This window comes from Anas platyrhynchos, chromosome 1 (assembly GCF_047663525.1).
Source record: "Anas platyrhynchos isolate ZD024472 breed Pekin duck chromosome 1, IASCAAS_PekinDuck_T2T, whole genome shotgun sequence".
Taxonomy (NCBI): Eukaryota; Metazoa; Chordata; class Aves; order Anseriformes; family Anatidae; genus Anas; species Anas platyrhynchos.
Window position 1 is genome coordinate 85,479,853 of NC_092587.1, and position 15,420 is coordinate 85,495,272.

Genomic DNA, 15,420 nt, shown 5'->3' on the forward strand with positions numbered 1-15,420 from the left:
AGAAGCTGAAAAACCAGAAAAAGCTGTGCAGGATTTTTCAATAGCATGCTCAGCGTCATTCTGCCACCAATCCAGTCTTCTTCTCCCACTTTAGTTCAGACAGCTAAAGCTGTCTTTATTTATGTATTTATTCATTTTTTTCCTGGTTGAAATGCATGGCACTTCTGTACAGATCCACCATTGCACAGAACGCTAGTTCATCACAACTTTTCTTTTTTTATATATAAAAAAAGCATAAATCAAAATGTGCCAAATGAGCTAAAGGCTCAAAAAGCAGAAGGTAAACTTGATGAACACAAACTTTATTGGCTTAAACTGCCATTTATGCCATAGGTCAATAACAACATCTGCAACTGTTTGGAGGAGATAATACTGCAATAGTATGTTCAAGCTACTCTCTCAGTTCCTCTTTTATAAAATCCTACAGAATTTTCCCTGTATTGAGAGTAGTTCTATAATCACAGCACATTTAGATGGTGAAGGAAGAAAGAGAGTTCTGGGTCTGAAGTAAAGAACCAGAGGAGAAAACAATGTCTGAAGTCAGTTATTACTGTGGTCTTAAAGTTTTCTCCAGCCACAACCATATACAGAAAGCTTTGCTAGTCTCTAAAATGTTCCATACTGGTCATGTTACTCATTTCCAGAGCTACTTGGTTTGTAGAAGTAACTCAAGCAAGAGATCTTTAGGCAGGTGAGCAAATATCCACGAAGGCTGTTATGACTGAGAAGTTATTAGAGGGATTTGGACAAGCCAAAAGGACAGAGGCAGTGTGGCTGCATTTTGTCCTTATTCCCCCATTTGTCTCCTGTCCTCCTGTCCTGTCCTGTCCTGTCCTGTCCTGTCCTGTCCTGTCCTGTCCTGTCCTGTCCTGTCCTCTCCTCTCCTCTCCTCTCCTCTCCTCTCCTCTGATGTAGGCAGGGGTTTGCAATTCAGAGCAAGTAGCATTTAACTAAGCCTTTGCTGTTGCTGCCTATCCTAGGCAGACACCAATTCTCTTCAGATTTATTTAGATCTGTGTATGATTGTAGCTCTCAGCAACACACACACAAACAAACAGAAAAGGCATTCATAAAACAAGCCCAGACCACTGACATACACAGTCCCCATGGACGATCCATGTCCTCAAGTCTCACAAAAAAGTACTGAAGACACAAGGCAGTCCTTACAGAAATTGCTGAGAGTCCAGGCTCTCAAAAACCATCACCACCCCACTAAAACAGGACTTTTCCATATGATCTCCCCTACTGGAGTGGCTGATCCATGGGGATCAGTCCCATCTGCTACAGGGACTTGTTTCTCCTTCAAGATATTCACCCTCTTTTTCTCCCCTAGTGGTCTAGTGAGGGGCTACTGAACTGCAGACATACTGTAGCACCATACATCAGGGCACTGCACACTCAGACCTTCAGGACGGACTTACAGGACTACAAGGCCTCACCTTGCACTGCCCAGGATGTCCCAGATACAGGCCTTCATCATCTTCCCTTCCCAAACACAGAATCATGAGAAAAAGGAAAATTTCACTTCCACTTCTTTTTAATTAGCATTTTGGCAAGTATACAAAAAACAAGGTATCACAGCAGCTGGCAAACTGTCACAACCTGAGCCAGAACACCTTGGGAAGAGGCTTCACCTTAAAATGCTCTACACGGGAGCACGTTTACATTACACATGTAACTAAAACATCCACCAGGAAAGACAGCAGGTCAGTCTGGGCCAAAGTAAACTGCCACTATTGAACCGAGTAAGATTTGTAACTGTTGATGCACCAACTGGACTTGGCTCACTAAGGACCTTGCTGGCATTTTTCACAAGATTGTTGGCATTATTTCATGCCTGTCCTGCCTTATCTGGGGATGTGGGAGGAGGAGTACACAGGAGACATGACCATGTACCCGTAGGTAGCTGACACAAGAAGCACAATGATTTAGGGGTGTGGGACTCCCACTTTCACAAAGCCAACTATGGCACAGGACCCCTTGTATTCTGCACAAATTCTAGTGAAATCTTCTGTGAAGTACATGCAGATTTTGGTGGAGTCGCTCGCTAGCAAGTGGAGCTTTTCATGAACTGGCACTTCTGAAGGCAGAACAGGCAGCAGTTTCATCGGTCACAGGAGGTAGGCCTGGATACAGGCAGCGTATTGCAGAGGAGTGAGCTAGCCTTTTGTTGGGCCTGACTAGCAACAGGCTTTTTATCTGTGATACGTCTTTACTGCTGACACACTTAAACTCTCAGAGAATCTGCCTTACTCGAAGGCATGGGGTGACAGAGACCAGGAATGGAAGTTGGAAGATGAAATACATTAGAGAGTTCTGCAGTCCTCTCCCTTGCAGCGTCCGTCTTTATTGGTCACAGGAGGTTACAGCTTTGCTCATACAGCCCTTGCCAGAGCCTTTAGCGTTACGATTTACACTCAGCCTAGTTTTAGAGAGAGACTTTTCTGGAGCAAGCATACCTGGGCATTTTCCTCTCTGATGTCATCACAGAAGAAATCGGATCATTTCTTATCTTATGCTCCAAGGATTTCTTGCACAGCAGAAGAAGGACTGTACCTCAGTCAGAAGGCAGAACAAGGGGCAAGGAAGGAACAAGAAGGTTCTTTCCTAGAAGGATCAACTCAGTGTGTCAAGTTTTTGGAGGGGCGAAAGTAATATGGGAGAGGTATCAGGAAAACTTCAAATCCTCAGTGGCACAGGGAGCATGGAGCAGGAGACAAATGCAGTTTCACGGAGTGCTTCAGGACAACGTTGAGGACACCGGGCCTTCAGTATTCGATTCTGCTCCAGTAGAACATGGTGCCGAGGAGGACAAAGAACTGAAAAGACAAGACTACTAAGTCTCTCTACTCCCCTTTTTTTCTCCATACCTCTCCCCTGAGTCCCATGTAGTCCTACTGATAGAAGAGAGCAACAGTGGACTTCGATAAGCAAAGTCCATTCAGGCACAAGAAGCTTAAAGAAAGAAAGAAAATATGAGTAGATGTAACTATTTGACTGGATCAGTCAGCTCACTGGGGATTATCTGTCATGAAGCTGATGAACCCAGAACACCTGAAACATTCATGCAAAGTCTTTGAACCAGATACTGGATTATCTGTCATGATTGCAGTTCAGATGATTCAATGTCCTTAAAAAAACAAGTGTCTGCACATTGTGTTTGCTGTGCTGTATTACTGAGGTGGCAGCAAGCCACAGCAGGCTGGCAGGCCGTTTAGCTCTTCGAGTGTGGGAGCCAGGATGGAGGGGAACTTCTGAATGTAGCCCTGTTAGTGGAACTGGCTACAAGCAGATTGGTGACAAATAAATAACCATCATCTACAGATTTTTTAAAAATGTGTCAGCTGTCATCTACCTCCGCCCTACTGGGTGTGGAATAGCAAGGAAAGAGAAGTGGAAATAAAAGCAAATATTAAGTACTCACAGTCCAGCAGAGGATGGCAAATCCAAACCAGGCAACACCCCAGGCTTGTCTGTTCATTGGCCCAGAAATAGCAGCATAACAACCCTGTAAGACAACCATGCCTGAATCAACACCAGTTTTGAGCTTTTGCTGCTAAGTTACAAGGTCATCCACCTCTAAGAGAGAGTCAAGTGGCATGCTCCTCTCCTATTTTAATTTGGGTAATTCAAGAAGACAAGCCAGAACTGAACTGCTTATTGACAACTTGCAGACTGCCTATCTGCTTCTAGCTCCAAATACAAAGTAGATCCATCTTAAACACTTCAAGGACAATTCTCTGTGACATCCACATGCCAAATAAACATATGTAACTAAACACAGCCACAAAGAGATGGCCTCCATAATCAAGAAGTTGTAGGCAAGTTTGGAAACTTGAACACCCTCTAGAAATGTCTGTTAGCTCATGACCCAGAAATCTGTCTGAATAGGAAAAGATGGTCTACTGGAAAGCTCAGCCAGTGATGCATTCAGTAACTGGATCTCCCCACAGGAAACAACTTCCACTTTTCAGAGATGCCCTACTATTCATTTTCTGGGGCACCATGCCAGAAGACAACCTCTTCATCCTCCCCTGACATCTGTTCTCCATTGGTTATGGCAACTGCCTTGAAGAGGAGAACTGCTGACTTGCTCACTCATGTTGTATCTTCGGGGTAAGTTTGGTTTAGCTGCGATCCACCTGCATGTAGAAGATGCCCTAGTTGGCACTGGAAGAGTTTTCTAAATAATGTTTTTATCAGAAATGCCTTTACCACAATCTGTCCTGTGTTCAACATGGCAAGGACCCTTCAGGGTCCTTCCTCCTCCAGAAACCTTTTTAACACCTGTAGCTTACAATAGAGGAGGAAGGCTATTCCTCGTTTCCTTCCCTAACATCAAGACACCTTTGGCCAACACAAGTTAATTGGAAAAAGCAGAGAAAACCTTACATTGCTTTTAAAGAAGCCAGGGACTCCAAGTTTGCAGCCATCAAGGTTGATGGGATGCCCTTGAGAATCCAAGACGCAACAATTGTGTGGCCAGGGGAAGTCAGCATCACTGTGCGTCGTGCGGAAGGCAGATGTGTACTCTTGCCAGTCGGAGGGCCCGTTCACTCCGCAGCACTGATTCTGTGGGGAGAGAGAAGGGAAAGTTCTTCAACAGCCAAGATCACGGCCCTGGACAAGACTGGACCCTGCACATGGCTGGTTAGTCATTAACCATGAATTTATGGGAAAGATTCTTGAAGTTCCTGCCTTTGACAGTCTGCCATCTGATAAATGAGCGAAATAGGGAGTATGGCAGGACTTCATGTAAGGTTCAAGGCAGATACCATCCTCTTTATTAGGGAGTGGCCCCAAGGAGGACTTGAAATTCCAGAGCTGCAGGGCATTTAGTCATTAATGAGCATTTTCAGTGTTATTATTACCTGAAGCATGAGTTTATCCCATGTCTTTGTGACCCCTTCACTCATCCATTTGTCATTGTTATTGTCTGCCTCAGGCTTCTGATACCTCTCTAGCATCTGCTTCAGGAAGAGATTTGGTGTGAGCTGCAAGAAAAAAAATAAAAAAAAATACTATGTAATTAAGTGGCCATGTAAAGCAAATATGGGGTTATGTGGGGTGGGTTTGTTTGCTTATGTCAGTGTCCTGATAGAGGAGAGGAATGAAGGTTTCCCTCTTCCAGTTTTACACAGAGGAGGGTAATGAGCCAGACTGAAGGAGCAGGAGCAACACAAACATAGATCTTGATCATGACTCTTGAGCAAGTCCCTCCAGATGTCAGATCCCAGGAGATTTGCAGGAGCTATAGGTTACACTTGATATGCTGCTTGGAGCTGAAGTGCCACAGGTCATTTCCCCCCACCAATATCTGCAGTTACCCACGTAATCTTTCCCTCACTAGTAACACTGCCTGTGGCAATGATGAAGATGTGTCTTCTGTATGTACGATGGATTAATCAGCCTGTAGCTGAAAGGCTAAACACTGTATTGATGATTCAGCTAACCCATGCTATTATTTCCTTAGATGCAGAGTTATAAACATTTTAAAGTATCAAAAATAACAAAACTACGTTAAAAACAACAAAAATATTTCTTTCATTAGAATAATGAGGCTGAAGGTTTCCCTTGTGGGGTCTTATTGTATCTCAGCAGTAGTCCTTTGAGCTTACAGTGTACCACCACACAGGCCATTTACTCTCCCAAACAGGAGGCAGCGTGCCGTAGAAATGTAACATTTTCTTATGTGGTTGCATGAATACATGAGGAAAGCAATACTCACAAAGTCTCGGTGAGTTGCTGCCGTGATGCAAGAAGCCATTTCAAATGCAAAAGTGATCAGCATCAGAATAATATACTGTGGGAGAGAGAGAGCGGAATTGGCTTAGTTAAGCAGTTTCTTCCAGTTCTGTGTTTTTCAAGATTAAGCCCTGACTCCTGTTCAAGCCAGAAGAAGCCAGGCTATCCTAGTCTCCCCAGTCTTTTACTCTGAACATTCATGTAGCCCTTTTCTGTGCTTGTTTCAGTTTGCAGCCTGCTTTCCTGAAGGCAGATGATGAGAATTGCACTCCAGCTCACAGACGTAATTTCATCAGAACCTCATTGAATGGCATTAATGCCACCATGTCTTTATGGAAAATACTTTGCCCCATATGCCCTAGAATAACTTTAGCCATTTTCATCACTGTATTTCATTGGCAAATTATGTTTGTGCCATGTCTCCTCCTTTCACTTCCACTTGCAAGCTAATAGCTTTTCAGCAAGAAGCTATTCAATTCTAGCAGGAGTCCTCATACTTTATGGAAAAAGAAGGTGCAATTTAATGGGTTGATCAGATCCTCCTGATCTCAGGATTTCCCCAGCATCATCAGATATCCTCAGCACTCTTACTCTGTAAGCAAAGATCCTTCATGAAAACTGATCCTCAAGAGAACCTCTCACCTGCTTCTCTTCCTTTCATAGCACAACTCCTTTTAGCCTTTTCCATATTCCTTTTGCAGTTTTCATGTGTCTATTTCTCCTCTCACTTTTTTTTTTTTGGTTTAATTTATTTATTTTTCCTCATATTCAGGGCATTGGTTTTCTTTTTACCCCAGCTTTTGCCCCCTGTATTCTCTGTTTTCTCTTACACCACAGCCTTGAGTTTCAGCCAAGACACTAAAATTCAGAAATTCTCTTCCATCAGCTGTTTTTTAGCGAATTCTCTGGCACAAGAGCTCAGATCTCTAAGTGTCTCCTGTTTAAAACGGACACCCTGCCATCCTACATTAATTCAAGAGAGCTGATTGCATAGCTTTCAGCTCTACCCTTCCTTAATGCAAGCACCAATTAAGTTCACCACTGTCAACCTGAGGGACTAAGTAAGAAATTATATAGTTTTGTTCACGTCTTAACATTGTCTTTGGCTTATCCAAAGCTCTCTGTCCTCACCCCTGTAATTTCTGCTTGCTTGCTGATGTATAATGTTGTCAGTTGCACCCATATTTGGTATACTTACACATACTAATGCCTTGTAAAGCAGTCATTACTTATCAGCTCCTAAACTGAATGGTACATGACAGCTGAAAGGCAGTAGGGGGTGGGGAGAAACAAGAATCTAAACCACATCTCAGCTGCATGTGATTGCACAAGTGTTTCTGCATGGTTTCAGGGCAAGGTCAGGGTCAAGCCCGTGACTTTAAACCTCCATTGCGGCTCTCACTATTGATTCCCTCATCCTGGTTTGGGAGTTTGTCACGTGTATGTCCTCACAGGTATCACCTTGTGGGAGAACACAGCCATGGTGAAGAAGATCCTTTGGCTTCTCCTCACTAATAAAACCTATCTTTGCTTGGTGGGTGATTATCAAGGTGAGCAGGGAAAATAAACCAGCATTTTTTTTTTCAGTTTGTCAGGAATCAGTGGGCAAACTTTGCTACACTTACCACCAGCAGCAAAGTCCTGCTGGACTTGATAACTCCTACGATGCCAAGGATAGACAGAGCAAGGAGTGCAAAGCCAACAAAGATGCCAATCCAGGCAGCAGCATAGATGTCATCATTTTCTGTGGCTTCCACCAGAGGATAGAGACCATGGGGATCGGACACAAAGTAGATGCACTCTGCTGTCAGGGCAATACCGCACATCTGAGAAGTACAAATTGGGGAAATCCATTAAATCAAGCTTCCCCAAAGAAATAACAAAGACACAAAATGAAGAAGCCTGCATTTGTTTCTTTCACCCTCCTGCCCAACAGGAGATCCTCAATTCCTCCTGTGCCCAACTCTACAATCTCTTTTATTGTGCCTTAACACAAGGATTGCAAGCTGAACTCACCCAGCTTAGACCTGAAATGTTAGGCCTAGAACTTGAGGATGTTAAGAAAGAATTAACACAGATTTTCCCTTCACTATGTGGAAGGAGCTGGTTGGAAAGACGTTGGTCATCAGCAAGGGCTGTTCCTCTAAAAATTATGTTGGTCTTGTGGATCAGCCTCTGCTGTCCCTTGTTGTCTCCTCTGTACCCAAATGACCAGCCAGCACAGGTCTCCTTTACCTTTCCTCTCACACCGTACTGCTCTGCTTATTGGTGGACTTCAAAGGGATTTCGTGGCTGGGAAATGCTGTTTCAAGAAGTGTCATACTGGAAGGAAGCCACCCACCCACCCCTGTCCCACTTCACTTACCCCAATGACCACATTCCCCAGGATTAGTAGACCCTGAAAGATGCGTACGCCATTTTCAGTTTTTGCCATCTTTAGTTCTTCATACAACCTGAGAGAAAAAAGAAAGAAAGAAAGAAAGAAAGAAAGAAAGAAAGAAAGAAAGAAAGAAACAAACAAACAAACAAACAAACAAACAAACAAACAAACAAAAACCAGTTGTCAATTAGACAGGTACAATATCTTCATTCAGAAATGAAAATTACCCCATGGAAAAGGATAGACAGAACCTGCCAGCCTTTCTGTACCCCACTCCAGAGGAAAAACTTCCCCAGGTGTGAAGCTGGTGACACGTACTCTCCCTGACAGTTGAGCTATACAAGACTGGGGTAACTCTGTGCACAGCCAGTGGCTTCAGCTCACTTTTTTGAATAGGTTTTCACAGACACAACAGCACCCACCAGGATGGATAAGGGATGAGTTCAGAGCTCTCACGTTGCTCCTCCTTCAAAGGAGCCAGCTTTATCCTAGGACATGCCATCCATCCTTTTGGCCATTTCCTCTTGGCCAACACCAGCACGGGACCATGCTGGTGACTGCAGTGCTATAGCTCTATCACACACATGCTGGCACTGCAGGGCTTGGCAGCACCTTGCTAAGGGGTAGTTCCCTCTCCCACCCATGCCAGGAACCAAAGCTGGGGCCCCCATTCCCGCTCAGGTGCGAGAGATGGAGCTGCTCAGGCTGCAGCTGGCTCATGGGAGCCGGGCCAAGCAGCATTCCCACCAAATTCCTGAGAGCGCTACATCCTGCAGGCTGGGCCCAGGCGCCCCGCCTCGGATTCATCCCCCTCCAGAGAGAGCGGCATAAAGGCACTAGTCAGAGGTGTGAGGCCTTTTGGAGAAACAAGCCCAAATTCCAGCACCGGTGGAGCCCTTGTTTCAAAGGGACAGAGTGCGTGTGTGCATGGTGAGGGGGAGGAAGAATAACCCCAGCCCCGAGACAGCTGCGTTTATTGGGTGGTTAAGAAAACAGACGCCACGAACGAAAGGCTGAAGTGGGCCCAACTTGAGCTGGCAAAGGAAAAAGCAGCTTGAACTCCTCCCCTGCTGGACTACCAGCACTCGTGCCCTCTGTTCCTGGGGTGACCAACTCTGTGATTCTTCAAAAACCTTTTGGGATTCCTCAAGAATTCTCCAAGCATTTCCTCAAGATAGCACGAGTAGCCATTGTTGCCCAGGTAAAAAGTCATTCTTATTCCCAGCCAGGTGGTTGGAGGCTGGCACAATAAATACATCTGAAGCTGCACAGCTCTGTACAGGCTTATGAGATCAACCTGAAGCTGCCAAACTTGCAAATTTGTTGGCCAGCCAGCATGTCCAGGAGTCACATGAACTGCCTTGGAGGTCTGGGCAGTGCCTGGCCACGTGTGGTCTGCAGTACAATACTGCAGACCCTGACAAACCTGAGACAGACTGGTTCTCCAAACATCTGAAAGCCGTAGAAACCCCCGCCTTAATCCTTGCAGGGATTTGGGGCCGGATGGGATCCACCCAAGGGTACTGAGAGAACTGGCAGAGGAGCTGGCCAAGCCCCTATCCATCATTTATCAGCAGTCCTGGCTATCGGGGGAGGTCCCAGCTGACTGGCGACTAGCAAATGTGACGCCCATCTACAAGAAGGGCCGGAGGGCAGACCCGGGGAACTACAGGCCGGTCAGTTTGACCTCAGTACCAGGGAAGCTCATGGAGCAGATCCTCTTGGGAGTCATCATGCGGCACTTGAAGGGCAAGCAGGCGATCAGGCCCAGCCAGCATGGGTTTATGGAAGGCAGGTCCTGCTTGACGAACCTGATCTCCTTCTACGACAAAGTGACGCGCTGGGTGGATGAGGGAAAGGCTGTGGATGTGGTCTACCTTGACTTCAGCAAGGCTTTTGACACCGTCTCCCACAGCATTCTCCTCAAGAAACTGGCTGCTCTTGGCTTGGACTGGCGCACGCTTCGTTGGGTTAGAAACTGGCTGGATAGCCGGGCCCAAAGAGTTGTGGTGAATGGAGCCAAGTCCAGTTGGAGGCCAGTCACTAGTGGCGTCCCCCAGGGCTCAGTGCTGGGGCCGGTCCTCTTTAACATCTTCATCAATGATCTGGATGATGGCATTGAGTGCACCCTCAGTAAGTTTGCAGATGACACCAAGCTAGGTGCGTGTGTCGATGTGCTCGAGGGTAGGAAGGCTCTGCAGGAGGATCTGGATAGGCTGCACCAATGGGCTGAGGTCAACTGTATGAAGTTCAACAAGGCCAAGTGCCGGGTCCTGCACCTGGGGCGCAATAACCCCAAGCAGAACTACAGGCTGGGAGAGGAATGGTTGGAGAGCTGCCAGGCAGAGAAGGACCTGGGAGTGATGGTGGACAGTCGGCTGAATATGAGCCAGCAGTGTGCTCAGGTGGCCAAGAAGGCCAACGGCATCCTGGCTTGTATCAGAAACACTGTGACCAGCAGGGCTAGGGAGGTGATCGTCCCCCTGTACTCGGCTCTGGTGAGGCCGCACCTCGAGTACTGTGTTCAGTTTTGGGCCCCTCGCTACAAGAAGGACATCGAGGTGCTTGAGCGGGTCCAAAGAAGGGCGACGAAGCTGGTGAGGGGCCTGGAGAGCAAGTCCTATGAGGAGCGGCTGAAGGAGCTGGGCTTGTTCAGCCTAGAGAAGAGGAGGCTCAGGGGTGACCTTATTGCTCTGTATAAGTACATTAAAGGAGGCTGTAGAGAGGTGGGGGTTGGCTTGTTCTCCCATGTGCCTGGTGACAGGACGAGGGCGAATGGGCTACAGTTACGCCAGGGGAGTTTTAGGTTAGATGTTAGGAAGAATTTCTTTACTGAAAGGGTTGTGAGGCACTGGAACGGGCTGCCCAGGGAGGTGGTGGAGTCACCATCCCTGGAAGTCTTCAAAAGACGTTTAGATGTAGAGCTTAGGGATATGGTTTAGTGGGGACTGTTAGTGTTAGGTTAGAGGTTGGACTCGATGATCTTGAGGTCTCTTCCAACCTAGAAATTCTGTGTGATTCTGTGTGATTCTGTGTGATTTTAGAAAAGCCTTTACTTATTGCTGGCTGAAAGACATCAGACATAAGAGCACAGTCCAAAAAGCAAGGAAGTCTTCCCTGCTTGAAGGCAGGTGCATGAACTCTGACTGCCATGTGAAAAAGCAGGTCTGTTCCAGCTGCCATGCAGAGAGCAGGGCTGAGTGTGCCATGTGTCTAGCACGACAGATCACGCTAAGTGTGGTTAACAAAGTCACAACCCTTTCCTTAACACTACAGAAATGTCTTTATCCTCCCCTTCTCTCCTACAGACACCTCTGCTGCATAACAACAGCACTCAGACTGAAGGAAGCTAGACCTGGCTTGCTCTTGGCTGCCCAAGGGCGCAGCTCAACTACTTCGTTTTCGTTAACTAGCCACCTGTTTGGAGACCCTTGCACTTGGACTCTCCACCCAGCCCACATGCTTGCTTCCCTACAACCTGGATTTCTTCTTGTAGGCAGGACCTGGCGTTCTCTTGCCTCACTTTGGCCAGGTATTACTGCAGGCACACCAGTCCCAGAAATGGGACCTTTTCTGGTGTAAACCCATCTCCTAGAAGGCTGCAGCTGGGAGGAAAGCTGGGAATGGTCACCACCACACAGATATTAACTTGAAAGTGCCAAAAATCTAGGCAACTTAAGGCTTTCCAGAATCTTAGGACTTCATTTCAAACCCTGTATGGGGGTGGTCACCTAAAAGAAGCTGCAGGAGATCTGTGACTTCCCACCCTGCCTGTTCCTTGTCCCTCAGAATTAAGCAGCATTAAGCAAGAGCACAGCACTGGGGTCAGGTGCATGACTGCAGAGGCATGAGACAAAACTCTGCTGCCTTGCCCGAGGCAGGCTGCGTGCAGGCATGATGCCACCATCCCCTGGGAGTGACACTGGCAGGCAGTCCTCCTCCCACCTCCCAGAGAGACAGGCGCCAGCAGCTCGTGCCTGCGGACACAAATCATTTCGGAACAAGGGAAGCCTTCTGCGTGGGCTGGCTAAGGAAAATCTTACAACCCAAACACACTCTCCTGGGACTCCAGGGAAACCCCTGAGGAGACAGGAGCTTCGGCTGCAACTATTATCCAAAACATATCCAAAAACTTGACTTGTGACAAAGGAAGGGGGCCGGATCCTGGGGTTTCAGCTGCAAGCTTGCATGGACCTGGTGTTCCTTAGCACATCCCGGGGACTTTGAAGGTTAGCTGTGACACTTCGTGGTCTCAGATTTTCAATTATCACTACCATAGGCTTTGCTCCATGCCCCAAGGAGCTCTGGAAAGGCTTCTGTTGCTCCCATTGCACTACAAAACCCACAAAAACCTATATCCTTCCTGAAGCATCTCCTTCTTTCCCTCCCTACACCTGGCCAGGACCCAGCCTACAGCTTCTCCCTTATCCTCTCCAAGCTCCTGTCTGAAAAGTCAGGCTTCTGCCCTTGTGTTTTAGGTGACTAATACCATGCAGACTTTCAAACAAAGTCCTTCTGGCAGCAGTGCCTCGATACAGGGAGGACTCAGCCTCTTATGCATCAATTAACACACATTGCTCTGACTGAATTTTTGAAACCTCTACACCCTATTTTTACAGACTGAGACAGGATTTCAGTAGCCTTACAGATGAATGTCCCCTGCTTTAGTGTATTTATTCTCCATCTATAGCCAAAAAAGCCCATGGATAAGAATCATTTTGGCATTGCCTCATGTAGAAGGGGGTCCTGTTCTGATTGCCACATGTTCTGTGCCAGTTCTCATGGTGGAGTCACAGCACCATGGCCAAAAGGATGTCCAAAACCCCTCCTGTGAGCACAATTTGCTTCTACGAAGAGCCAACACTCACCCCAGCCCTTGTGAAGCCCTAGGTCCTCCATGTAATCAGAGTTACGGAGTCTCCTTCCTTGAAGATATTTAAAAAACATCTGGACATGGTCCTAGGCAGCCTGTAGAGAGCTTGGCCAAGAAGACCTCCAGCCCCTCACACCACGGGCAGCAGCTGGGAATGCTCAAGCCACTGCCCACCATCATGGACATGACACCCCCACGTCCCTCCTGGCCTGGAGTGCAGGGGCTGGCACAAAGCAGCACCCTTGGAGGGTGGGAAGAGGAGTGGGGACAGTACATGAACATGATGGTTGGGCCCTGTAGGACTTCACCTCACCCCCTGCTACCTCCCTGGGTAGCTCTACGTGGCATTCTTCTCCTCTTGTGCAAGGAGGCAGAGACGAGAGGTGCATTCGTACTGTTTCCCATGCATTCTGCAGCCTCCAGATGCCTCAGCCGAAAGGCTTGGAACCACTTGAGCACAACTAAACAAACCCAGCCTTTCAGACGCTGAAACCTCATCCTTGCCTGGGGGCCCTGCCCTGCCCTTCACCCCATCCAGCCACCTCCTCCTAGCCCTCTGGCTTTCCCAGGCCTGTCTCTACAAGCTTGAGCAGAACACCCGTGGTGGGGTGCCAAGAGAGGGAAGTTGGCAAGGAGGAGCCATCAGAGGAGCAGTGCAGGTGCTGTAGGACGCCCCAGGCAAGGCACAGACCTGCCCAACCCACTAGGGTGTCCTGCACAGCAAGGCTTGGGTAAACCAACTTCATAATTATTAATTATCATTATTGCTGTCGTTATTATTATTTTCTGAAATTTTTCTTTTTATAAGCCCCCAAGGGACTTAAAAAACAAAGGCAGTTTCAAAGTGTTTGGGAAATATGCAGTGTTACACTGCCTTTAAGAGGAGGCAATTAAATATTTTATTGATGAATCTTTTGGACCCTGCTGCTGCAAAGGCGGATGTTTTACAAGTGGCGGTTCGTCATTTATTTATTTTGAGGCAAAGATTTCCAGCACACACGCACATGATCCTCCTGCCCCACCGAACCTCTCCCGTCACTCCACCTGCCAGTGAAAGGCAGCCACCCCTGGCAGAGAGCAGCTTGTTCTCCAGCCTCCAGCCACTCCGAGAAAATGAAAAGCCAGCCAGTTATTTTATGCTACCAGGGGAGAAATATAAAGCAAAAACAAAGCTCAGCATCAAGCAGGGGTCATAGACTAATTAAGTTTCCTTTCAAGAGAGATCGCTATGAAATGAAGCCTATGTGAACAGTGAAGCGGCTGCTAAATCATCATCAGGCATAATTACCTCGGAAATAGAGCTGGGAGGTAGTTTTTTCCTCTCTCCCTCATTAGTTCAGCAAAGCCAAAACAAGAGTGTTTTTTTTTTTTTTTTTTTTTTTTTTTTTTTTAAATATATACTTCATATTTTCACAAGTGAGGGGGAATTACAGGATTTGTCTTTCTCTGTGATGATTTTTTTTTTTTTTTGACACTCAAACATGTTGGCAACAGATCTAATTTTCCCATTTCCTCCTCCCTAGTCTTTAGGAGAAAAAAATATGAAACAAATTAAAACAGCCATATAGAAGACACAGCCTGCGGTAGAAGAAAAAAAAAAGAAATGCTTAATAATCATCTGCAGTTAACCTCACCCAGGTACCAGCCTCCCACATACTAAACACAGCCCAGGGTCTGAAATGAAAATCATTTAACATAAAAGTCTGTGTTCTTGTACCAGATGCTTCTCATTGATTTGCCTCATGAAGATAAAGATGGTGACCAAAGCCAGGTACTCACCCCTCTCTCCTGGTGATGCTTCCCAGCAGAAAACCACACACACCTGTCCAGCTGAAAAAAAGCCCCTTTTCTCCCGTCTCGCCTGGTCTTTAAAGAGCCCAGGTTGCTTGAGAAGAGCCGTGTGTGATTGGTAGGGTGCCCATCACATGAGGAAAACTTTTTTTTCTAGCCAAACCTGTTCCCTGGCTCCTGTGGGACCAGAGGGTGTCTCTGTGATTCTCAGATTGTATCGGAATGTCGTTGTGCCGAAAACAGAAAGCTTGAAGAATTTCTAGCATTGTACTCTCTAAAGGGTGGATGAGTGACTCACTCATGTGAGATACTTGAACTTTAAAGAGTATAGGTAAATTTGAAGGGAGTAAATATAAATATTAGGATTGCCGGACCATTGTTTGAACGTGGTATAAGAAGAATGCACTGACTAGAAAAGAGAGTAAACGAGCATCAGTGTTTTCATTGAATTGTGTTGCATGGAGAAGACTTGAAAAATACAGTAGTTTGGGTTGGAGCCATTTTGATTTTCTTTAACCCAGGGTGTTTTTAGAAACAAAAATGTAGGTGTTGGCTACTGTGCAAGACACTACGGATGGTGAGAAAAGTGGGGAGAACATCGCATTGCCTTGGGCCACATGGATTTTTAACT

General features: G+C 46.6%; 1 protein-coding gene across 1 annotated transcript; it reads right to left on the reverse strand.

Annotated features, from left to right (window-relative positions):
• Positions 1–1,532: 1,532 nt before the first annotated feature.
• UPK1B (uroplakin 1B) lies at positions 1,533–14,909 on the reverse strand. The gene is made up of 8 exons (XM_027449623.3): positions 14,778–14,909; positions 8,111–8,198; positions 7,371–7,571; positions 5,729–5,803; positions 4,872–4,994; positions 4,393–4,572; positions 3,425–3,508; positions 1,533–2,819 (listed from the first exon to the last, which is right to left on the reverse strand). Exons 2-8 carry the CDS (start codon positions 8,177–8,179, stop codon positions 2,769–2,771), a joined length of 783 nt encoding a protein of 260 aa, XP_027305424.3. The 5' UTR covers positions 8,180–8,198; positions 14,778–14,909; the 3' UTR covers positions 1,533–2,768.
• Positions 14,910–15,420: the final 511 nt, after the last annotated feature.